Here is a 27,496-nt window from a genome sequence, read left to right on the forward strand (position 1 = left end):
GTCTTCACTTATATAAACGTCCAGCTCTTTTTCACATCGTTGTTTCATATATTGTGGAGTCCTTATTCAATGATACAATTCTATTATATAGCTTACTTACAAGACCTCTATTACTTCCTGAGTTATAAGCATCAGTAAATATATTAATAATTGGTGTGGCCCCTGGATTAGACTCTTTTATCTTTTTGCAAAAAAAAATAATCCCTTAACTGTAAATATCTATAAAGGTCCTGCCTAGCCAATCCATATGCCTGACATACATTTTCAAAACTGTCAATATCCCCATTTTAACTATTATTGTTTTTGTTTTCTTTTTCAAATGTAACCTTATATACATGATGTATATAAAGTTAAAGTGGTTAAACTGATTTAGATTCTACTTGTATGTTAGCATGTTTAGCTTTGATTGATTGATTGAATACTTTATTTAGAAATACATGGTAAAAGTACATGAAAGTACAATTCACAATACAGGGTCCTCTAAACTGGATCGCTCATAAGCACTTGGCTTATTTAAAATGAGAACTCCGTGCACTGAAATCATGATGACATTTAAGACATACAAATATATACTACTATGCAGAACGCCATACAATCAGCTTACAGGTTACTGGTATGAAAAACAAGAAAATATGTACAATAGACAGTTTTAGGAGGAGGGGGGGGGGGAGGGGGGTAGCTGGGTCAGAGTTACAGACCTGTATTGTTCCATTTGGACCACCTTCAAGGACGCCGAAGGTCCCTCAACCCACTTTGAGGACCACAGCATTAGTATACAGGTCTGTTTCTGCTCAGATTTGTATGACCATGGCAACAATAGAATTTTGACAAAAATGTCCACCATGAACTCTGCCTGTAATTCAACCTTTCTGGAAGGAAGTATCAACACTTATTTAAAACATTCTGGGTTTCAGTATCAGCTACATTTGTATCCTTGTATCTTTGGGACAAATCCCAGATGGACTGAGTCAGGATGATTCATATCTGATTAAGATCCTACTGGCAACTATCACAAAGAACTGGTTGCAGAAAAACTGAATGACAGTTGCATCTTCTATAGCAGATGACCTATTCTTTAAGACTCCAATGAGAGTTGGTCGAAAAAGATGGGGGAAATAGTTAGAATACATATTATTTTATGAAAATAGATAATAATTTATATAAATACATATTAAAGTCACAGGGGTCTCTCCTGCTCTTTCGTAAACAGAATATAGTACATTTTCAGGAAGGTGACAACATTTAAGCCAATCAGGAGAGAGCACTGAAAATGCATTTTCTGTTTAATAAAGAGCTGGAGAGACATGGAGACTCCTTTTACTGAACAAACACTCTATAGCAATGAGTACTATCACAATATAGAGCTATTTAACACTTATCTTAACCAAAGCAAATCACTTACCCTACCTTTAATTTATATAAATACATATTAATTTATTTAACCTAAAAACACAATAATTTTGTAATGTCATAATAATAAAGTTTGAGAAGCACTGAAGTTGAAAGTCGATGCAAAAAAATCCTACAGGTGTCCCAACTTATTATTATTATTATTATTATTAACAACAGCTACAACATTTCCAGCGTGTTGATGACTTGTAAACTGTATAAAAACACACTGTCTATTGTATTTGTTCTATAGAGTACATTATGAGACGAAGAATAAAAAGGTAGTGTGTATATATGTGTATATATGATATTGACTCTACAATAACTACGTAGGAGACTTTTCACTGCTACATGTCAAACAGAAATAGTTCTTCATCTTCAGAGCCACTGACATGACATTTGTCCCTTTAAATACAATGAACACATTAACTCATTACTAATTACAATACAATCATTACATTTTTTTAATTAACCATTCTGCACAAAGAGTACTTTTACATTAGATACTGTGAGTATACTTTTGATGATAGTTCAGATATCTTCAGATGTCTAAAAAGTCTATCAGTCTATGAAATGGTTTTCTGATGACACCTGCTGGTTATAATGAGCGACTGCAGCCTACAGGGAGTTTTATCATTTCTATTTCAAGGACCCATCAGTCCTCTGCAGAGATGGGAAAAGTACTGTCATTCTGTACTCGAGTAGACGTACAATTACTTGTGTAAAAACGACTTTGTAAGAGTAGAAGTACTCATTCCAATAATCACTCAACTAAAAGTAAAAAATACAGGCTCTGAAATGTAGAGTAAAAGTAAAAAGTATTTTAACCGAATGTGCAAAGCCAAATGTAACCTCATACGTCATATCATTTGAAGGAAAAGATCCTCACCAAACACACATTGGTTTCCAAACTGTGATGTGACGAATCATGTAAGTAGACCCACCTCTTGAAATCAATCGTTTTAATCAGCAGTCAAACAGTCATTGTGGAGAAACTTTACACTTCAAGTAGACGCACATGTGAACACTGTGCAGTGTTCACTGTGCAGTGAAGCTCCAACGTTAAACTGAAGTACAGAAACAAAAACACATAATGTGTAGTAATTAAACTATTGTGTCCTAAAGGAGATGCAGTAAAGTGACGTATGGCTGTGCATTCTAGTCATAGAGAAACTTACTTCAAGCAGATAAAAGTGAACACTGCACAGTGAAGCTCAAACGTTCAACATAAGTACATGAACAAAAACATACTTCATGTGTAGTAAACTCCTCTCCTAAAAAGGAGATACAGTAAATAATAAAGTGACATATATGGCTGTGCATTCTGTAGACAATAATAAAGTGCATTTTAAACGTTACTGCAAAAAGCTCTGCTTTGTATTTATTGCGTTTGTCATCGTTTGGGCCTGTTCAGACCTTCATCAGGACAGATACAGTGGAAAAGGGAACACACATGTTTATATAGGGTACATCTACACACTGATAGGCTCACCCCAATAGGGTAAGTGAGGTCACAGTCAACTCAACAGGAGGTTGGCTTTGCATAAAGTAAACAATATATCTAGATATAAACAGTGTGCACCCATCCCACCATCCAAAATAGCAATATACAAATATACAAATATACATTTAAAAGTATCCCAAGATGAATGCATTTAATTATAAATATAACAGGTACTGGAAAAAGGGGGAACACAGTGACATGCTACAGTATAGGACATGAAGTGTTTTTTTGTTTGAACAGGGTCTAAATAATAGGGAGATCGCCACTAGAATCCCTCCACATAATAATGTCATAATAGTCTCTTGGAAAAAAGCAAAACAACGTCAGCTCTAAGAGCGTACTCTATTACAGGTGTCCTGAAGGTGTATGGAACACTAATACTAAAACCAGTCAAAATGCCAGACAATTGCCAAACAAAACAAGAGAATAACTGATACAGGCCAGAGCTCAAGATAAAACTGACCTTTAGAGCTCTGCGTGGTCAGGCCCCAGAATACCTAACCGACCTGGTCCCACGTTATGTACCAGGGAGGGCCCTAAGGTCTGCTGAACAGGGTCTGGTAACAGTTCACACACTAATCTAAGAACTAAAGGAGACAGAGCCTTTCAGGCTGTAGCTCCCAGGCTTTAGAACGCTCTTCCACATGTCTGGAGAACTACAGCCTCTGTGGACATGTTTAAGAACAACCTTAAAACGCTGCCATTTCAACAAGCTTTTACACATGTTACATGATGTTATTTACACGTTTGTGTTATTTGCTGTCCTGATTGAGATGAATTGTAGAGCTTCTTCTGTTCTACCTGCTTTAATACCTTGTTTTGTTTTGAATCTCTCTGTATGTGAAGCACTTTGTGAGTCCTCTCTGTGAGAAGTGCTATATAAATAAAATGTACTTACTTACAGTATCACATAACACAATGAGGTTACTCTAGAGCCATGCTAGCTGCTCAATGAAATAGTATTTATGCACTTTCTGAATGGAGGTAGAACTGTCCATAAGTTCCTCTGTGTGTCCCTGAGGTGAGAGGTGATTATCTCAGCCGGACTAAAACACAAATTTCTAAATAAAGTATTCAATCAATCAATAAATCAATCAAAGTGTTGAGAGCTTGAGAGCTTGAGAGCCAGGTGTCACACTGATGTAAAGACTAGAGGACGTTCATGGTATCATCTGGACCGGTCAGGTAGGACTGCAGCTGCTTGTGTTTTCATGTGCATTATTTACCCTGCTTGATGGTGGAGAAGAAGTCGTCCTCATCTGAAGACTGGGACCTGAATGCACCGTGGGTTGATCCTTCAGATGGCTTTGGATGTAGTCGAGGCCTATGGAATAACAAAACCACAAAACCAAAGGATTTAAGCTTTTCCCCAATAAACACTGTTTTAATACCTAGATAAAAACAATACATCATGGAATTAGATATTTTAATGCTAAAATGTTTTGCTAAATGACTTTTCATACACATGAGGATTAGTAAAGGTTGTCATTTAGTTTTCACAAGTAAACATGACTTACATTGACAGAAACAATATCTCAGTACATTATGGACACTTCAAATGACAAAATGTCCTCATCATCAATAAAGTAAAGAGCATCAGCAGCATTTACCATGTTATAGGATGTCTTCATCACGTGTCCAGCAGGTCCTGAACCTCTGGATCACCAAGCATCCAAAACACCTTTCCAGTCCTGCCTGAAGAGCATCTACCAAAGACCCACAGTATGCAGAGCTGCTGGAGCTTAGCCTTGATTGATTGATTGAATATTTGATTAGACATAAATACAAACATCACAGTACAGTCAAACACTTAGTCTAAAAGGAGAACACAACTTGTTTCCATTGAGGTCCTATATATTCAATTCAATTCATCAACAGAGCATAAAAAATAACACCAAAACACAACATCATCACAAATATAAAACGTGTGTGTGTGTGTGTGTGTGTGTGTGTGTGTGTGTGTGTGTGTGTGTGTGTGTGTGTGTGTGTGTGTGTGTGTGTGTGTGTGTGTGTAGTTAGTGGAAACATGTTCATTACAAAATAGTCCATTTTAATCTGTCCTTAATGGTAAATAAGACATGAATTGATGACTAATATCACCTCATGCAGTCAATCAGTTTATAAACAGAGTGGTATATATACTCACATAGGAATGTTTAGAGAACACAGACTGTAATGGATCCTTCTCCTTGTTCTCTCAGGATCCTTACCATCCTCTCCACAGTGAAGAAAAGACTATTCCATCTCATCTCACTTGCAGATCTACAAGCTCACGATGCCACACGTTGTGAGCTTGTAGATCTGCTATTTTCAAGAGATTTGTATACATTTCAGAGACACGATAACTTGTGAAACTGCATAATAAGAGTACTTTTACTTTTGGTACTTTAAGTATATTTTGATGCCGATTCTTTTACTCAAGTACATTTTGATTACACAGAATTTTACTTGTAACAGAGTATTTCTACATTGCAGTATTGATACTTTTACTTAAGTAAAACATTTCAGTACTTTTTCCACCACTATGGCTAATAGGAATTAAAAAACCCAAGAAAGCCATTGGCTTGTCATCATAGAGTACAGAAGTCCTGACGTCACTGGCTCATCCTCTGGGTCGTGGAAGTCATTTCTCTAGAGAGAATAACATCGGGTCTTCAAATCGTCTCATATATGAATTATGATCCATAAATAAACAAAGTGTCTCGGCGCTGTTGTCGATGAGGCTTTGTATTGTTTATGATAGTCAGTCACTCATATTTCATACAGTCTGTTTATGGAGAAAATTTAACTCATTTTGTCTGAAGTAACATTAATGTTTTCTCACCGTCAGTTGATGCTTCATATCCATAAGAGTCAAACCTCCGGGTTATTAGTTTATTTATGGAACACACTTCTTCTTATTATTAAACACGTCTATGGGGATTCAGAACGGGGGGAACCGCGACCCAGGTAGGATGAGTCAATGACGTCAGACTTCGGTGCTCTATAGGGGTCCAATTTGTACTCATTCATGGAGGTCTGCAGTGTTGACCGTTTAATGTCTCTCTAGTCTCCTCCTCAGTGTGTCTCATGGTTCATAGTTTAATGTGTCTCTAGTCTCCTCCTCAGTGTGTCTCATGGTTCATAGTCCTCTCTGACATGAATGGAACATTAAAATGTTCTAACTATGCTCTGACCTCCTGCTGCCATGTTAGTATGGAATGTAAACAGGAAGTGACGTGCTGGTGGGTTGTTATATAGAGACCGGGTAGGAACACTTCTTTAAAGATAAGTACCTAGTGGCTACAGTACTAAAGCGCCACCATTATTGCCACACACACACACACACACACACACACACACACACACACACACACACACACACACACACACACACACACACACACACACACACACACACACACACACACACACACACACACACACACACACACACACAATTATATCTATAAACACTCTTAAGTACTGATGCAATCATAACACATTATAAAGCCTTTTATAGCGACTAATAAGGTTAAGTATCATTACTTGAGATGTACATTGTAATATATCATAGTTATTATAAGTGGTCAGTGGGTGCTTTAAGTTTTGAGTGAATACAAAATAAATTAAATATATGAATAAAATGTTAGACACACTAGAATGTTTGAAAACAGTGATTATTAATACATAATAAAATGATAATATATTTCAGCCATAAGAATGATAAAACTATGCTCCTTCCAAAAATGTCATGATACGTATAACCTTATAAATCCTTATAGAATGCTTTATGTGTAATGATTATTATTTAAATCATTATGAATATTTATGAGTGCTTATAGATTCAGATTATAATATACATAATATAAACATTGTATGTATGTATGTTTATAATGCATTATAATTGTGTTCATAATGCATTATAGACATGGGCTTCATAAAGGCCTTTAGGAGGAACAAGAGTTTTATAATATGTAGCAGAGACTATAGAGCCTCAGAGCCTCTGAGAGAGAAAGATGTGCAAGACCATGAATCCATGCATTTGCATTGACAAAGCATCGACAGATTCCTCCCCATAGGTCAAATAAAAGTGCGCTGGGACCGCGCCCTTACAAGCAAAAGTCAGGAATTCTACATTTTACTTGAGTAAAAGTACTAAATAAAAATTTAAAAAATCACAGATTTTTTTTTGAATAGCCTACTCATGATTCACCAGGACACTGGAGGGCTTGATTCTAGGGTTAAATTAATTGATATAAATATTTTTGGAAATGTCAATGGGAAAAATGCATTGACTATTTTGGAGTGGAACCAGAAAATGGCAAACAGCATCATATTAATATATAGACATTCACAACAGTATCAGCAGTTAGTAAATAAATGCATGTCTTACCTGGATGATGAAACACCAAACATACAGCCTTGTATTCCTGTTTGGTTCCATTTGTACACTCTCAGAGTTACAGGCCTGTAAGGGTCCATTTGGTTCCATTAGTACACTCTCAGAGTTACAGGCCTGTAAGGTTCCATTTGTACACTCTCACAGTTACAGACCTGTAAGGGTCCATTTGGTTCCATTTGTCCACTCTCAGAGTTACAGACCTGTAAAAGTCTGTGAAAAGGCTTGAACGGCCACGGCTCCAAAAACCAAGGCAGGTTTTTGTATTTTATTTCCCTCTCCAAAGTGTAGGATAATTTACAGTGCAGGCAACATGTTAGATTCATCAAAAACACCCGTCCGGTTCTGGTGACTCATCCTGCCCTCCTAATACTTGAGGGGTTCATGTTTTTTTTATAAACTTTTTTCATTTATTTAATTTACTTTTTGTATTGTATTTAATAGTTTATTTTACAACAAATATATTTGTAAAAAATGAAAAAAGTAATTGGAATAACAAAGTCTCCTCATGGTATTAGACAGACAATATCAGTCACCAGAACCAAGGACGGCGTTTTAAATGAATCTATCATGATTAAAATGGAGTTTGAAGTTACAATGGGTTTGTATAGGAAGGGGGCGTGTCTGATACAATGAATATCAAATATCTAAATACTGAATCAAGCAACTTAAAAACTGTTCGAGGTAAACCCACAAGCTTGAGTAGACGATAAAATGACCACTTTTATATTTTTTAAGTTGAATATCCCTTTAAGAAACTATAGCAGGGAAAACCTTATACCAAAGGTCCTGGTAGCTCTCCCCTGGATTTCTCCACAGCTAGCCTCAAGACAAACTGAACTAATATCTTCACCTGTAGCCTTTTAAGCAGGTGAGACAAACCATCACATGATTACTAACTGGTAACTCTGTTAACTCAAACAAGGCTACCTAAGGCCCATGAGTTATTTTACACAATGACGTCATAATGAAGTAAGTTAAATATGTTCATTACAATGTTTTCCAGGCGCCAATTCATTCACAGATTATTAACTAAAGGCAAAACATAATATCAACATAAACACACACCCCTCCTCCTCTACAGTGCTTGGTCCAGTCCAATCAACAGGATTGCCAGCACTGCAGAGGAGAGTCATGTGACCAAACAAACAATTCAACTTCCACACACAGTGTCCATCAATAAACATTTAAAAACCCTTTCAGTCACTGAGTGTTAGAATGTCTTCACATATATACATATAAGGACACATGCAATACAACAAACATTACTAAATACTGTTCCCAGACGGCTTGCTGGTGAATGCATTGGGAAGCAGCTGTGCCGTGTGTTAGCCCTAGAATGTCTGTGATCTTACATACATTTCAAGTATTCCAAATACACAGTCATAGATCTCTCTCGGTCCCCCACTGTGTAGTGCCTATCTGCGCGGCCATAAAAGTGCTCTAAACTCCGTCTGTACTCACCCAATAATTAATTCCTAAGACGTGTAGTCATATTTTGTCCTCTAGTTTCATATCCATGTGAAAGTTCTGCCAGAAAAAGTGTGTTTAGTCAAATATCTCCACTTTTTCACGAGCTGCACACGGACGTGTTTCTGTACGACGCGAGGGGCCAGGAGTGATTGCAGCACTGAATATACGTAACTTCCTTTAGGACGCACAAATGTTTGGGACACACAATTGACAGGTGCTTGTGATTGCTGTGGGGTAATGAATCATCACCTGCCAATTGTGTGTCCCAAACATTTGTGCGGAGTTTAGAGCACTTTTATGGCCGCGCAGATAGGCACTACACAGTGGGGGACCGAGAGAGATCTATGACTGTGTATTTGGAATACTTGAAATGTATGTAAGATCACAGACATTCTAGGGCTATGCCGTGTGTGTGCATGCAAAGTTCCTTATTAATGTCTATAGGGCACGGGTTGCCCCGTGACAGGGTCCATTTGGTTCCATTTGTACACTCTCAGAGTTACAGACATAAGGGTCCATTTGGTTCCACTTGTACACTCAGAGTTACAGACCTGTAAGGGTCCATTTGGTCTAATCCATTCTGGTCAAACAAAGTCAGGGTGTTGACTCACTGGAAACACTCTGCTACACCAGTGGGTCTCAAAGTGTGGTCCAGGGACCCTCATGGTTCCTTGAGGGGGTTCAAAATGGCCCCTGACGGGTGTGTAACTCTGAGAGTTCAACTCACACACAGGGGTATTGGGACAAACACACTGAGTCTTATCAGAGGGTTAGGGTCTTATCAGAAGGATAGGGTACTTTCCGAGGGTTAGTGTCTTATCAGAGGGTTAGGGACATTCAGCCTGGCATCTCTTATCAGAGGGTTAGGGTCTTATCAGAGGGTTAGGGTCATTACTTTGATCAAACCAATGAAAATCACTTCCTCGCCATGATGTGACTCACCTACTGTAGGTCCTCCCACCCAGTGCTCTGTCCCACCCACTTACGCCAAACGTATTAGGCCTGGAAACAGGATCCCAGACTACGCCACCCTGGGAGTTTCACCCAGAGAATACCATAGAATGCACCATATACACTGAATACCAGACCACAGGTTGATAATGATAAGGAGGAGCAGAGAATACCATAGAATGCACCATATATGTTACAGGGTGTTTGGAGAACCAGGGTGATTGAAGAAGGAGCACTTGTTTTCAGGCAATTCTGTAAAACCAACGCTAGAGGGCAATGCAAGCCTAGAGGGAGACTAGAGGGAGTGTGTGTGTGTGTGTGTGTGTGTGTGTGTGTGTGTGTGTGTGTGTGTGTGTGTGTGTGTGTGTTTGTGCGCACGCGCACACGCATGCACACACATGCGCACGTACATGCGCACACAATGCGCACGCATGCACGCGCCCGCGCACACACGCATGCTCCAACGCGCACACGCACACATGCGTGCACACACCTGCGCGCGCATGCATGCACACGCACGCGCACACAGGCATGCTCAAACGTGCATGCACGCACGCACATGTGTGCACGCGCGCGCGCGCGCACCCTCCCTCCGGAATCTAGTGCGACAACAAGCAGTCTCCCCGGAAACAATATTTACTATTCTGTTCCTATCGTGACTTAACTAGGAAACGCTGAGGAAAGAAGGAGGTCTTCTCGGCGATCGATCGAGTCCCCGCCGGCCGAGAAGTAGTCCCGTAGCAATAATGTTCCCCACACACACTCACACATGAATGAAAATCGCTAGCTATTATTCAAAGCTAGCAGCTAATGTAAACTGGGAGCTGGCTACAGCACTATAATGGAGAGAGTAGCGGACTTCCGGACTGCATATGCTTACCATGGGAGTTATATTATACGACTATGGGGAGTCGACGCTACGCTAGTGTCATACTGTCTCCATTATATTGCTCTAGAGCTGGCGAGCCGGTGACGCCGTCAAATGTTTTCCCCACACATGAATTAAATTAAATTCCCTGGTCTTCATTTCGTTTTAATGTTATTAATTATTTCCCCCACATGAATTCATTAATCAATCACAACATATATAACATATAATAAGATAACAGTTTCATGGAATTGGAAATGTTTATTTCTGCAATAGCTCATTAATGAGCATTCAAATAATTAATCCATTAAAGTAAGTAAAGTGCAGCAACACCAGATCCATGCTGCTCATTTATTGGAATACCACCAAATTCATCCATTAAATCAAATAATTCATCAACTAAATAAATAAAAGTCATCCATGCTGTAAACAATTGCATAAATGTAATAATTCATCCTTTAAATTAAATAACTCATCAACTAAATAAATAAAGCAAAATCATTGTGCAAAACAAGTGCAAACAGTCCAAAATAAATATTCTTTAATACAGGTAGGCCTACATGTTCAGTTGCTGTTATGACATGTGCTACGCTATGTCATAACCTACTTATTGGAGCAGGAGGTTGCTTCATGGCATTTGCTATTGCACAGCAGCCCCTTTGCTTTGCAGTTGCATCTGTTAGTGGTGCAACAATTGGTTTGCCTGCAGTTACACTTCTGGAAACCTTGTCCATTACCCTCTGACTGGGCAGTGGCTGCCTGACGCAAAGACACTTCTTTATCTGTGGGCACATCTGCAATGCTTATAAAGGACTCTAAACACGGGTCAAATTGGTTGCGTGCATATAGTTGTTTAAGGACCCCACTTTTTGTACCCAATCTGTAGAACCCATCTTCAGACATGTTGAGCACAACAGCCAACACGTTGCGTGGGTCATTTTTTGCCCGGTCCACATCAGGAACTGAGACCCTGACAGACTGCCCAAGCTCAGCCGCTTTAAAGCGCTTGGCAGACATCTCCAACATCCTCTCGGCTTGCTTCTCCTGCCTCCTCTTGGCTGCTGTGCGGTGCTCCCTCTGTTTTTCAGCTGTGTGTCAGTGACAGCACACAACAGCTGCCCCATAGCCTTCCTCATCACCCCTGGCAGTACTGCAGGGCTGAATCGCATGACATACCTACAGAATAAAATTACAGTGAAAAATAAAACACATGTTATGTAATTATGCTGTTATATATGTCGTTACCCTAACCCTAACCCTTTGTAGCAGAAATGAAGAGTTGTGTTAAGTCCCAGCAGACGCACTAGGATTGACCAGTAGTCACTTGGAGTGGCAGTTGGGGCAAACGCAGTCCCCACCAACATCATTTACTATTCTGTGCCTATCGGTACATAATTCGGACGGGGCTGAGTAGGCTCAAAGCGAACTTCGCAACGTTCGGCACGGCAACTCGCGCGCCTTAGCGCTCTCGGTGGTGCCTCTCGTGGCTCAAGTTCGCTTGAGACTGCGCCCCTCCGTCGCGGTCTGGTCCAAAACTATACTTAAATAATTATACTAGGAAAGGTAAAACAGCTAAAAATAACTTAGGGAAAATATTTAGTTAAACAGAATGTGAAATTATAAGGGCATTAAAATTGAAAAATGGCAAGATCCCAAAAAGACTTTCTTTCAACCCTAACCTCAGTAAAACTATGCCTAAACCTAACCCTAAACCTTACCTCAGTAAAGCTATGCCTGCCAGGGAGCCAATCAAGACACAATGGGAGACTGTTCTGTCCTAGAACTCATGTGGGTCCATAATCAGGCGTCTTTGACTTAAAGACATTTTACACTGACCTGGCCACAGATGGCGCACTTATGTCCACCAGAGGTCGTTTGCTGACAGGACACACACAAGCAGGGGTCTTTATTTTCTTGTTCTCCATCAGCAAAAACGGACATAAGTTCCTCCTCTGAGGTGATGTTAGAAGTGACCTCCTTTGGTAGCCCCTCTAGTCCCACTGTAATGGGCCTCCCATACATGGCCTTGATTGATTGATTGAAAAAAAAAACGTTATTAGATAAAGCATAGAACTACAATGGTAACATTCTGAAAAAGAATAGCAGAAGATGAAACATCAACAAACCTCATATGGACTCCTTCCTATTCCAGAGTGAAAGCGTCTGTTCTTGGCGTACTGGACAAACCACAGCCCGTCAGCCCACTTAGACGTGTGGTTGTCCCGTTGCCACATTGCTAGAATGTCCTCGAGATCACGGTTGGCACGCTCTACAGAGCCCTGGCTTTGAGAGTGACGGGGCTTGCCATGTACAAGTTTACATTCTGGCCACATACTGACAACCCTTTCAACCAGTTTGTTAGCGAACTCACGGCCGTTATCACTTTGAAGAATTAGTGGCGCACCTTTGTCACTAAAGATGTGAAGTAAATGGTCGGCCACCTCTTCTGCTCGCTTTGTTTTCAGAGGTCGGAGACAGACAAACTTGGTCAGATGATCCTGATAGACCATGATGAAACGGTACTCCCGGTCAGCATTGCTCTGCATGTCTATTAAATCCACCTGACAGCGCGAGTTCATGTAGTTGGAAATGATAGGCTTGACCACAACACCCTTTTTAATTTTTTTTTGTTTTAGTTGACATGCCTCACACAATCGCAAATAAACACTGACACTCCTCTCGGTGACATTGTAGAATGACCGACGCAGCTCTTTGAACAGTGCCTAAAAACAAGCGCTCTGTCTTCAATCACCCTGGTCCTCCAAACACCCTGTGACATATACACTGAATACCAGACCACAGGTTGATAATGATAAGGAGGAGCAGAGAATACCATAGAATGCACCATATACACTGAATACCAGACCACAGGTTGATAATGATAAGGAGGAGCAGAGACGTGTGTTTACAGTTTAAAAATAATCATTGTTTTATTTATAATTCAAGGCAGAGTAAAGTAACTATAATAAAGACTTCAAACTGGAAAAGAAGGTCATGAGGTTAGAAATATATTCATTTATCAATTACAAAAAGAGCTTTTTAAAATGTACCGCAACATTGTATCAAAAGTGTATCAGAAAGGGTTAAAATGACAACAGGCTCTATGCACAGCAGACATATTGTAAAGAAACCGGGCCTCTTCCTTACTTCCTTCACAGGTGTTACCAATGATTCTAATGAAGGCTCTGTTCCATTTAGTGTAGCCACAATGTACCCCTAGAACTCTGAGAGTGTACAAATGGAACCAAATGGACCCGTACGGGTCCATTTGGTTCCATTTGTTACACTCTCAGAGTTACACACCCGTCAGGGGCCATTTTGAACCCCCTCAAGGACCCATGAGGGTCCCTGGACCACACTTTGAGACCCACTGGTGTAGCAGAGTGTTTCAACACCCTGACTCTGTTTGACCAGAATGGAACAGAGCCGTCATTAGTATCATTGGTAACAACCTGTGAAGGAAGTAAGGAAGAGGCCCAGTTTCTTTACAATATGTCTCCTGTGCATAGAGCCTGTATCCTACTGGAGCCTGTATCCCCCCCCCCCCCCCCACAGGTGTCCTTACACACAGGAGGGAGGCAGGGAGTGAGGAGAAAGGTTTCACCTCCACGAGGAGCGCACACACACACACACACACACACACACACACACACACACACACACACACACACACACACACACACACACACACACACACACACACACACACACACACACACACACACACACACACACCTGTGTTTCTTCACAATGAGAATAAGCATGGAAGCAGAATATCATGCAAGGGATAATGCATGGGGAGGTGGTCGTTATTGAAACCACCTTGAAGGGCTTTAAATTACACTTACACGGCTACTTAATAAATACATAAATAAATTGACCCAAGACTAACAACAAAACAAAGTATTTCCTTGCTTACGGCAATGAAAGTATTCCATAAGTATTGGGCTGGGCGGACAAGTTTGCCTCGGAAAACAAATGACATATTCCACAAGATAAACGGAAAACTCGCCCCAAAACACACTCGCCCCCATTCTATATACCGCCGATTTGCCTGTAATACCACCGGATTTGCCCCGGGACGACTGTGTTTTGGGGCGAGCGTTTTGGTATTCCCCCGTTGTTGTGCCACGATAAACAAGGAAGTGCAGTGGATCACTTTTCGGTTATTGCATCGTCTATTTCTCACCTCAAATGTTTTCAAAAACATTCTTGAGAGCAACGTTTAGTTGTAAATGACATTGTTTGTTTGTTTACATGGCTGTCATGTTGGATAAAGCATAAAACCAAGCAGCGCAGATTGATATGAGCAGGTGTTCTGAGTCTCTGATTACACAGCGGTCCGTTATAGAGCTCATCGGTCATTATCCAGAAATAATGACCGATGACTGACCAATCAGAATCGAGCATTCAACCAAGCCGAGTTCAAACATCAATACAGCCTATATACCACCCTGAGACCAACCTCCTGTCTGGACTACAACTATGTATGTGATACTATATACCACCCTGAGACCAACCTCCTGTCTGGACTACAACTATGTATGTGATACTATATACCACCCTGAGACCAACCTCCTGTCTGGACTACAACTATGTATGTGATACGGTAGAACCCTATGTGTGCCAGTGTGTTCCCTTAGATCATCTGCTCTACTGGACTGAAGCAAGCCTAGCTTAGTTACCATGGCAATTTAGCTGTGAAGTTAGCCTGGTCAGGAGCAGGCTAACAGCCAAGCTTACTTAATCTAGTGCCTTGTTCTTCAAGTTTTTCCACAGTTAATTCAAAACATGTGTTTGTATATGGACTCATTTTAATGACCCTGCATTCAAATAAAATGAAATAAATACAATAAGATATAATCAAATTAATTACTGAAATAGTGTGTGACCATGAATCATAATCATAATTGTTTCACAATGACTCATGTGAAATGTAATTGTCACTCTGTTATAGTTAACACTATAGTTCATCTTGTTGTTAGATGTTTGATAATATATATATATTTTTTTTAAATATTATAAAAAATGTCTGACACATACATACACACACATATACCCGTAACTAATCATTTATATATATATATATATATATATATATATATATATATATATATATATATATATATATATATATATATATATAAATTATTAGTTATGGGTTTAAAGGAGCCTCTTTGTAAGTCAATGAGGAGCATATTTTAAATTATCAATTTCTAGTCAATGGAGAAATTATTTTTTATTTCTTGTCCACCTTTGGAGTTACATCATGATGGCAAGGTAACTACACAACCCAAACCTCTACCAAAGTGGTCTTGCAAATGTGGGGTTATTTATTGCGTGTCTCGTCCCGTCCCGTCCCCCCCGCTCATCCCGTCACGGTCACGGCCCCCTGTTGCGGTCAACCCACCCCCCCCCCGTCCCGTCCCCCGTCCCGTCCCCCGTCCCGTCCCGTCCCGTCCTGTCCCGTTGTGGCCCCCGTTGCAGTACACCCCGTCCCGTCCCGTTCGTCCCGTTCGTCCCGTTGCCCGTCCGTCTCAAACACACACACACACACACACACACACACACACACACACACACACACACACACACTGTGTGTGCTTGCAATACTTTGCCATGCTTTCTCCCTGGATCTATTTATTGCGGTCGCGTTTCCTTTCTTGCTTAAATACATTTTACTTCCTTGTATGATTTCATGAGCTGCTGCAGTGCTGCTATTCAGCCACAGAGAAGAACGCTGCTCTGGTTTTGGACTCCGTGATTGGTCAAGTTCAAGGAATCTGCGCTCGAGTTCATGGTCTTTTATAGAAATACGTCGCTGGCGAATCGCCGCCCATTCAGCCTGGCTTCATTATCCTGGCTGGACACAGCCTGTCTTGACATAGCCTAGCTCGACAAAGTTGCTCCTTTTCAGCCTGGCTTGGCGTCTGAGGAACGGAATAAACTAGGCTTTTCGGAACCGACTTTGTCAAGCCTGGATTTGGCTTAAGGCCAGGCTTTTTTAATTCACCTTTTGAGGAACAGGCCCCTGGTGAGCTTGTTCCTACAGTATCTCTGACTGAGAGCTTCCCATACAGGAGACCATGTTAGAAGTGACCTGTAGATAATAATAATAATGATAATAATAATAATAATAACAATAATAATAATAATAATAATAATAATAATAACAATAATAATAATAATAAACAATAAACAACAATAATAATATAATAGTTTGTTAATCATTGTGCTGTTCACAGGCTGTACCAAAGAGCACGTTGACAAACTCACCAACTGAAATAAATACAAGAACACTTATATTATCAATATACATTTTATTACATTTTGTAACACTTAGAAAGGCTTCCAGAGCATTGTAAATACAGCTGGTTTTGAATGCTGGACAATTACAATATACATTTATAGATAATATTGTAATAAGAATCATCTTTATCGTCACATCACAGTTTACAGTGTAAAACAGTGGGTGAAAACAAGCTCCATCGTTTTAGTTATTTCCATAAAAAAGAGACTAAAAAACAATAACAATGTATCTACATATTTACACATAGTATATCTATCTGGTTTATATCTGATGATGACCATATTTAACCCTTTAAGACCAGGAACACATCTGTGTCATTTTACTGAAATCTTTGCTTCTGGGGGTCCCTGGAACAAAACATGTTCAGATGGGGGTCCCTGGAACAAAACATGTTCAGATGGGGGTCCCTGGAACAAAACATGTTCAGATGGGGGTCCCTGGAACAAAACATGTTCAGATGGGGGTCCCTGGAACAAAACATGTTCAGATGGGGGTCTGCGGCCAAATACATATCATGTTTTGATGGGGGTCCTTGACATGAAAAAGTTTGGGAACTTTGATTATAGCAACATACGTTTATATAGCAGATCTACAAGCAGATCTGCTATTTTTGAATAACCAAAGAAACCTTAAAATGACACAGATGCGTTCCCGGTCTAAAGGAATAACTTTAGGCTAAATTCATATTCAATTCAAGTTATTTTGTAGCAATGTTTATGTTCTAATGTGTTTTATATTGATATTAATGTGACTGTAATGTGAATTAATGCAATTTAATGTGTTTTATATTGATATTGATGTAACTGTAATGTGAATTAATGTAATTTAATGTGTTTTATATTGATATTGATGTAACTGTAATGTGAATTAATGTAATTTAATGTGTTTTATATTGATATTGATGTAACTCTGTGTCAGACAACTGGACTAACTTCACTGTAAACTCAATCTGATTGGAACTAAGAAAAAACCTTCTCCAATCACACATTTATTTCCTACGTCTGTAAACGTCTCATTCATTTAAACCACTTTAAATCTATACTGTGTTGACTGGGGTCCCCCAGGGGTCTGTACTTGGTGCCCTCCTCTTTTCCCTTTACACCAGTTGGTCTCAAAGTGAGGTCCACGGACCCTCAGGGGTCCTTGAGGGGGTTCTAAATGGACCCTTACAGGTCTGTAACTCTGAGAGTGTAACCAATGGAACCAAATGGACCCTTACAGGTCTGTAACTCTGAGAGTGTAACAGATGGAACCAAATGGACCCTTACAGGTCTGTAACTCTGAGAGTGTAACAGATGGAACCAAATGGACCCTTACAGGTCTGTAACTCTGAGAGTGTAACAAATGGAACCAAATGGACCCTTAACGGGTCCATTTGGTTCCATTTGTTACACTCTCAGAGTTCTGGGTTTTCCTTGTATTCAAACAGTGTGAGAACCACTGCTCTACACCAAATCTCTCCGCTGTAAATAGCCGATCTACAAGCTCACAGTGATCTTATAGATCAGTTATTTTCTATGATGACATGTCCAGAATAGAGAGTCTAGGGTTCATGTGGTTCAACTGGTAGCGTTAGCGTTGTGCCATCAACTCACCAGACACACAGTAAGGGGTTAAGTGTACATTTAGTAGTACTAGTACTCTACTAAAGTAACATTTTGAGGTATTTGTACTTGAGTATTTCTAATTTCCAATACTTCTTTTTTCCTACTCCACTACATCTCGGATCTAAATATTGTACTTTTACTCCACTACATTTCGCGATGCAACACAATGTGAGCTTGTAGATCTATTATTTTTAAACATTTGAAAACTTGTGACATGGGACATTCTGCATAATGAGTACTTTTACTTTTGGTACTTTAAGTACATTTTGATACCAATCAATACTTTTGTACTTTTACTCAAGTAAATTCTGAATTCCAGACTTTACTTGTAACTGAGTATTTCTACATTGCAGTATTGATACTTTTACTTAAGTAAAGCAATTGAGTACCTTTTCCACCATTGCTCCCTATTTTGGGCAATACAATACAATTAAATTAAAAAGATCTTCAAATGGTTTCATTTACTTTTTTTTAAATGTCAAAAATAGTGAAAATAGCTGATCTACAAACATGTTGTGAAGCGTTGTGAGCTTGTAGATCACTAGTTTTGCAATCTGTCGTATGAGAAAGTATGAGTATGAGCTTAAATGGTTAAGAAAATTATCTGCTCTTTTTTCCTTCTCTTCCCTTCCTTTTCCCTCCCTCCCTCCTTCCTTCCTTTCTTCTACAAATGTAACCCTGACTGTACTGTATAATATAAATCATACATATATACATAAACTATATACCTGTAGAAGTGGACATGTATTAGAACACGCCCACATATCCAGACCAACTATATTGGTTGTCAACTCATCAGAGACATTATCTGTCCTCACAAAGACACACTGAGGAGGAGACATCATAAAGCCTAAACACAGGGTAGAGAGGTTCAGTGAATGTGGTCTGGAACGTGTACAGGTGTGTCAGTGAGTCAGAGGACCCGTGATAGAAGGACACAGTACCAGCAGACCAGTCTAGATACACTGATACTCTGTTAGAGCCAGAGGGACGGACAGGGAGGTGAGTGGCCCTACTATTGTGAAGGACAATGTAACGATCTTCACTACAGTACAGACCCCAGGACTTGTCATTGTTTCCAAGCTCACTACCCTCTCCTCTCCTGCTGATTCCTCTGTAAGACACTCCTATCTCAACCCTTCCACTCCTCTCTACCTCCCAGTAGCAGCGTCCAGTCAGACCCTCTGTACACAGAACCTGTGACTTATCATCAAATCTGTCAGGATGATCAGGGTACGACTGAAGCTCCTCCCCCTTTGTCACCTTCCTGTTGTCCTCAGACAGACAGAGTGTTCTGCTCGCTGTGTTTGGGTCCAGAGTGAGAGGATGGAGATCTGATATGAGAGAGAGAGAGAGAGAGAGAGAGAGAGAGAGAGAGAGAGAGAGAGAGAGACAGACAATTTAGAATATGTAGTTGTGCTGTGTAATTGTGTTCCAATGGATCCAATGTAGTTATTATTTAGTCACAAGCTGCTGTTAATACTTTTCAGTAGTTACATATTTTATTATCACACACACACACACACACACACACACACACACACACACACACACACACACACACACACACACACACACACACACACACACACACACACACACACACACACACACACACACACACACACACACACACACACACACACACACACACACAATAACAGAAAACAGAGAAGACACTAGTATAGAGCTCTACCATATGGGGTTTAAGAGGTTAAATACTTTCACAAAAGTTGAAATTTGGAGATACGAGGTTTCTGCCTGACAGACTAGAGACGATATGAGACAACAAACCAACATGAACCATAACATCACAACAATAGACATCACACACTACACACACTAATAAACAATACAGTACAGCATCACACATGACATCACACATGAGCTATGACATCACACATGACATCACACATGAGCTATGACATCACACATGACATCACACATGAGCTATGACATCACACATGACATGAAAAATAAAAATACAGTACAGCATCACACATGACATCACACATGAGCTATGACATCACACATGACATCACACATCACACACAATACAGTACAGCATCACACATGACATCACACATGAGCTATGACATCACACATGACATCACACATGAGCTATGACATCACACATGACATCACACATGAGCTATGACATCACACATGACATCACACATGAGCTATGACATCACACATGACATCACACATGAGCTATGACATCACACATGACATGAAAAATAAAGAAGCAAGCACTCATCAGACGAGTAGTTTGAAGTACAAAAAGTACAAGGCAGAGGAGCCCGGAGAGCGGGCAGGGGGAGAACGTGATCAACTTGTCCGACAGAACTTTGACTGAGCATGAGACCACCATCCTGTCAAAAGGTTTGTCCTTTGTTCCTTTTAAAAAAGATGACATGTTTCTAACGAGAGTAAACTCTTTAAAAAGTTCAAATTATCAAGAGAGCTTTCTTTGCTAAAGAGGCTCCGGACACTGTAAATGCACTACAAACTAAACAAGTGCAAGAACCAGTGAGTTCTGAAAACACAAGAACTTTAAGACCGAAAAGTACTTTCATTCCTCCGAATTTTAATCACTCCGTAGCGACTTTTTGCAGAATTGTTTTTGCAAACTGTTTTGCATGCTAACAAGCAGTGTAAAGTTCACTCTAATGTGTCTGTTCAAGAGAGGCTAATTTAGCAAAAGATGAGGCAATTGTGATACCTAATGCAGACAAAGGAGGGGCTATAGTGGTGTTGAATAAAACCTCTTATAGAGCTGACATTTTAAGACAGTTGAACCTGTGTCTTTTATACTCCTTTAAGTGTTGATCCTACTGTAAAGTTCTCTCAAGAAATACAATTGTTTCTCAAAGGGGCACTGGATGATCAATTGATTTCTAAAAACTAATATGACTTCATGTTTCAAATACATCCGGTGTGACCTATTTTCTATTCTCTTCCTAAAATACACAAAAGTCTTGTGGAACCTATTCCTGGGCGTCCTATAGTAGCAGGGACTACTTTGACTGAACCTATGTCAAAATATATACAGTAGATCTACATGTTAAACAGCTGGTAGCCAAGCTTCCTTCATTTGTTAAAGACACCACAGTCCATTTTTTTACATTATCGAAACAAAGAATCTTTTTTTATGATGCCGATTTGTGTGAGTTTTGGACCAAATTTGTAGGAGTAATAGCAAAATATATGTTTTGAAGATAACGCAAAATGGCGGCAAATCTTGAAATCGGAAATGGGTGGGACCTATATGGGAAGTTGCGTCATGATTTTTTTTATGCTATGACCTACGGTTCAAAAGTTATAGGCCAAAAAGTGAAGCCTCATAAAAAAATGTGGCACTTTTATCCGCTTCATTTCGGAACTTGTTAACTTGTTAAGCTACCCCACTATACAGATTAGTTATCACCCTTCAGGGTTAAAGTGAAGCTTACCTGCTGAGGACGAAAATAATCTGTAGTTCTGACAGTGCTTTTGAGAGGCAAGCGAAGGACTTGTGTGAACGTTTCAAAACTAAAGGTTACAGTGACAAAGTGCTTAGTACTAACTTAGAGAGAGCTCGAGAGAAAGAGAGGACTAGTCTGTTAACTCCTAAACCTGCTCGTGCAGGGGAGTCAGAGCAGGGGAGTCAAAGATGGTTTTATCTACTACTTATTCACCCTTGTGTTCTGACATTAAGAATGCCGTGAAGAAACACTGGTATTTGTTATCAAGCGATCCTAATGTGGGTCATGTATTCAAGGAGCCCCCATTTTTGCGCACAAACGTGCCAAAAATGTAAGGGACTCTTTAGTGAGAGCAGTCATGTTCCACCGCAACATTTTATGTCCGATTTGCCTACGGGCAACTTCCCGTGTTTTAAATGTGTTCATTGTAATGCAATGATCAGAGCCAGAGGTAATCATATTTTACACCCACATTCAGGTAGAAAAAAAAAAAAGTTAAAAGCATCATCACCTGTAAAACTACGTTTGTGGTATATCTGCTAAAATGCCCTTGTGGCCTGTGTTACGTGTTACTGTGTTACGTGTTACTGTGTTACGTGGGTAAAACGAAAAGAGAACTTAAAGTGAGAATTTCAGAACATAAAAGTAATATTAGAAACAAGGATGAAACATCGCCTGTGGCTAGACATTTTAATGCGGTGGGACATGAAGTTTGCTCGCTGAGGTTTCAGGGTATAGAGGCTTTTCAGCAAAAGGGGTGGTGGATCGTGAGAGATTTCTCTTACAGAGAGAGACATGGTGGATACACACCCTATAGACTGAACACCCTAAAGGGCTTAATGAAGAACTGTTGCTTGGCTGTTTTTTTTATAGAAGTGGGCCTTTTTTTGTCAGAAGAGAAGTGCTATAATGGTGAAAGGATTTACACTGTTTAGTGCAATAAGTTATGTGTCTTTAAAAGAAAACGGAAAATAAGGGTTATGCCTCTTTCTTTTGATACTGTATGTACTGCGGTTTTTAAAATGTGCTTAGAGTCTTTTATAATACTGTGGTGCTATTTTTGATAATAATCTGAGTCTGTCTTTATATAGGGGTTTCTAACTCGCATAGACATGGGTTTTCTAAAAATGTGTTCTAAAAATTGACTATTTTGTTGTTTTTTTTGTTTGCTTTTTGCTTTCTTGTTTTTTGACCTTCCTTTAGAAATATTGTGCTTGATGTAAACATGCAAATATTATTATCACCCGGACTGCCTTGTATGTTGCACCGAGGTCCCCTTTATAAGTGACACTGATGTGTGTATGCTTCACACACGCTGAGGAAAGCCTGTGAGGCCGAAACGTTCGGTTAATGAGTTGCTGCTGGGGGCGATAAGACCGTGAATAAAAACAAGATCCTAAACGGATGAAAGTGAGTCCTGGTATTCTTTTCAAAGATCACACATGACATCACATGTGGCCTATGACATCACACATGACATCACATGTAGCCTATGACATCACACATGCCACATAGCAGCACATAGCAAAGAGAAGCTAGCCAGAGGACTTGACAACTAGACCGTGACTATAGTGGACAAAGAGAAGAAACAGAGAGGGGGGTGACAGGACAGGGACATCATGCAAAACATCTGCAGGTGTCACCAAAATGATCCTAATAGTGTCCCTGAAAACAGGAATGGAGATAAAGGGTTTTTAGCAGTCACTTTCTCCAGTCATCTTCCTTCCTTTTCTTTATGTAAAGCGACTTTAAAGCGAAAGGAGGGGTGACCCAGGGACAAGTGTGTTTTGGGGACATTAAGCAGAATGTGTGGGCAGAAGGAGTGTTTTACATGGGGGTTGAACAGGGCAGAAGGAGTGTTTTACATGGGGGTTGAACAGGGCAGAAGGAGTGTTTTACATGGGGGTTGAACAGGGCAGAAGGAGTGTTTTACATGGGGGTTGAACAGGGCAGAAGGAGTGTTTTACATGGGGGTTGAACAGGGCAGAAGGAGTGTTTTACATGGGGGTTGAACAGGGCAGAAGGAGTGTTTTACATGGGGGTTGAACAGGGCAGAAGGAGTGTTTTACATGGGGGTTGAACAGAAAGTGTGTCAGGTGGGGAGGAGTGAGACCTAGGAGTGTTTTGTAAACAAGCATCAGCTGGTGTTGAGGACCAGACCAAGAGCAGAGAAACCTCCTGAATTCACTGGAAGATACTGAAGAGTTTTCAGGACAACATCCAGGGAGGGAGGGGCCAACAGAGTATAAAACAGTCTATAATGTTAATGTGTGATATTGACACAGACAGACAGACAGACAGACAGACAGACAGACAGACAGACAGACAGACAGACAGACAGACAGACAGACAGACAGACAGACAGACAGACAGACACTCACATCTGGCAAGGAGTTGAGGATTAATCCAGTGTTCTATCCAGTGTTCTCCTCCATGATTCACACTGTAGGAAGTAATGATAATGTATTTATTTGTATAGAGCTTTTCCAAACAAAGTTACAACGTGCTTTACAGAACATGTTAAAAACAGCAACAAAGCAGATCAAAGAACAACATTAAATCAAAAAGAACACATTTTATAATGTTAAATCCAGGACATCTTGGATGGTTTGTCATGTTGAATCAAACTGCTACAGCGTCTGTGTAAATCAGTTGAAACATTTATGTTTCCATAGAATGTTAGAATGATTGAAATCACATCTAAAAACCTTTCCCAAAATAAGTTTGATTTCCCCTTTATTTTCTATAGCAGAGCTGATATGAGGAGGCCTTAATTATAGTTCCTGATCTACAAGCTAGATCCACTATTTTCTGTTTTCTAAGATAAGACACATAGTCCTTTGTCCTTTGTAGGACAAGCACCACCCAAGTCACAGACTGTTCAACCCCCTACAACGACCGCGACCGGGCAAGGGGCTCTACCGCAGTATCAAGAGTTCCACCACCAGGTATTGGTGTAGTTTCAATCCGGCTGCTGTCAGAATGCTGAATGGGGAATAAGCCTGGATGAGGCATAGGCCTTGAACACACCTGTGGATTATACCAGGGACAATGACTTGGACTTTAGCCCCCCCTCGGACACACCTGTGGACTACACCAGGTACAAATGACTTTTTGTTGCACTCTCTCATGGAGCTACTTGCGGATTATACTAGGGTCAGTCCACTCTAGGTGGACACGCACTGACCTTTTGCACCTTAATCCCTTGTATAACGCACTGACTTTTTTTTGGTCTTTTTTATTGTGCTCCTTTTCCTCTAAGCACCTTAACGTCCATTGTCTATCATGCACAGTATAAGTATAACATGCACAGTATACAATACATTGCTGCTATGCTCAGGCACCTTAGTCTAGTTTTTTTTAGTTTTTATTATCTCAGGTAATTTGTAAATATGTAGATAACTTGTCTGGCCTTCTGTTGCTCTCTTGTTTTGATCTCCTTCCCACTTACCCCCCACCCTCTTCTTCTCCCCCCCCCCCTCTTCTTTCTATGGAAACTAACGTTGCGATGGGAACGATGTACAAAAAAGAATTTCACCCACTCTTTTACCTTGTAAACCTGTGATGTGACAATAAAACTGATTCTGATTCTGATTCTGTTATTAATAAGATAGACACAGTCCTTTGTTATTAATAAGATAGACACATAGTCCTTTGTTATTAATACTAAAGACCTACTTCTTTTCCCTGGCTTTTGAACATAGTTAAACAACTACACCACAACTATTGTTTCTACCTCACTATCTTGTTATGCTTTTTTAATCAGTGCTTGTATTTTGTATTTTTATATTGTATTTTTGCACCGTATGTATTGTAACATTGTTGTTTTGATGTGTTGTATAGCACTTTGGTTGGCCTTGGTCATTGTAATGTGCTTTATAAATAAAATTTGAGTTGAGTTGAGTTGAGATAGACACATAGTCCTTTGTTATTAATCCTGTTTCAGCTTCACCCAGCTGATGGCTGCTCACATGGTCATGATTAGTGAGGACAAAACATCTTTTTTTTCACTATTGTTGTTGTAAAACATATTTTCATACATTGTATTCCTATATTATCTAACTACATATTCTACAACTCTTTGTCTGTCTGAACATGTTTTTGTCCTCAGTGGGTTCAGTAATTGATCTGAACTTACACACAGGAATATGATCATTACCATGTGAACACACTCATGAACACCATTGTTCACTTTTCCCAAATGTAAGAGTTTGGAAGTTACTGAGCATGTGCCACGGGGTCTGTTGTCACGGTTACGCTCCCCAGGCTATGGGATGTACTCTGTTGTCATGGTTACGCTCCCCAGGCTATGGATGTACTCTGTTGTCACGGTTACGCTCCCCAGGCTATGGGCTGTACTCTGTTGTCACGGTTACGCTCCCCAGACTATGGGATGTACTCTGTTGTCACGGTTACGCTCCCCAGGCTATGGGATGTACTCTGTTGTCACGGTTACGCTCCCCAGACTATGGGATGTACTCTGTTGTCACGGTCCCAACCAGTGGGCAGTCTCCGGGTAGACTTAGCTATGGGGCTACAGGCTGTTAGCTCTTGGTGCTAACAGAGTTAGCGTGTTGTTTACTCATTGATACAACAGAGCAGCAGACATTCAGAGCTTATAATGTGTGATCTCACCATGTGTCAAAAAGTACATTATTGTCTCCGCCGAAGGTGGAGAATATGTTTTCGCTTTGTGTGAGCAAACATTGTTAGCCAAGCTAACATTGGGCAAGCTCCACGTGACACGTGTCAATTTGTTGACACCAATGCCTCTGATTGGCTAGAGGGACGCGTGACGAAATAAAATTCTATAAATAGGTGTGTCACTTCAAAAAGCCACTACTTTTTGAAGTGAGGTAAAACAGGATCAATCAGACTTGATTGGAACAGTACCTTCAGTAAGTCCAAGTCACCCGTCTGTGCGTGTGTGTTTCCCTCTGAGAACACCTAACATTGGTCAAGCAAAGGCGCAGAAGGCCAAAGCTAAGAAAGCATACTCATCTACAATTGTAACGTAGAAGAGGACTAGAGTTGAAATGATCCCACAACAAAGCCGAACTCTTAATACGTGTCAATATGTTGACATCAATGTCTCTGATTGGCTAGAGGGACGCATGACGAAATACAATCCTATAATAAAAAGGTGTGTCACTTCAAAAAGCCGTTTACGTTTTTGAAGCGAGGTAAGACAGGATCAATCAGTCTTGATTGGAACAGTATCTTCTAGTCCAAATCACCCGTCCGTGCGTGTGTGTGTCCCTTTGAGAACACCTGACATTGGTCAAGCAAAGGCGCAGAAGGCCAAAGCTAAGAAAGCATACTCATCTACAACAGTAACACAGAAGAGGACTAGAGTTGAATTGATCCCACAACAAGACCGAAATCTTAATACGTATTAATATGTTGACACCAATGCCTTTGATTGGCTAGAGGAATGCATGACGAAATACAATTCTATAAATAGGTGTGTCACTTCAAAAAACCGTTTACGTTTTTGAAGCGAGGTAAGACAGGATCAATCAGTCTTGATTGGAACAGTATCTTCT

At 40.1% G+C, this 27,496-nt stretch overlaps 1 protein-coding gene and 1 long non-coding RNA gene across 2 annotated transcripts in view; both read right to left on the reverse strand.

Moving 5' to 3' along the window:
* Positions 1 to 4,135: 4,135 nt before the first annotated feature.
* On the reverse strand, positions 4,136 to 5,850 carry LOC308076522. Its single transcript, XR_013932293.1, has 3 exons — positions 5,718 to 5,850; positions 4,504 to 4,640; positions 4,136 to 4,217 (listed from the first exon to the last, which is right to left on the reverse strand). It is a non-coding gene; the product is annotated as an uncharacterized lncRNA (long non-coding RNA).
* Positions 5,851 to 19,113: 13,263 nt separating this feature from the next.
* LOC308076481 (NACHT, LRR and PYD domains-containing protein 3-like) overlaps positions 19,114 to 27,496 on the reverse strand; it is a 48,784-nt gene continuing 40,401 nt past the window's right edge. The window contains exons 10-11 of the mRNA XM_080416792.1: positions 24,332 to 24,393; positions 19,114 to 19,817 (exon numbers count right to left, since the gene is read on the reverse strand). Coding sequence (XP_080272918.1) covers positions 19,288 to 19,817; positions 24,332 to 24,393 — 592 coding nt within the window. The 3' untranslated portion in view covers positions 19,114 to 19,287. The remainder of the gene's footprint in view (positions 19,818 to 24,331; positions 24,394 to 27,496) is intronic.

This window comes from Gymnoscopelus braueri, assembly GCF_963280865.1.
Source record: "Gymnoscopelus braueri genome assembly, chromosome: 20".
Classification (NCBI taxonomy): domain Eukaryota; kingdom Metazoa; phylum Chordata; class Actinopteri; order Myctophiformes; family Myctophidae; genus Gymnoscopelus; species Gymnoscopelus braueri.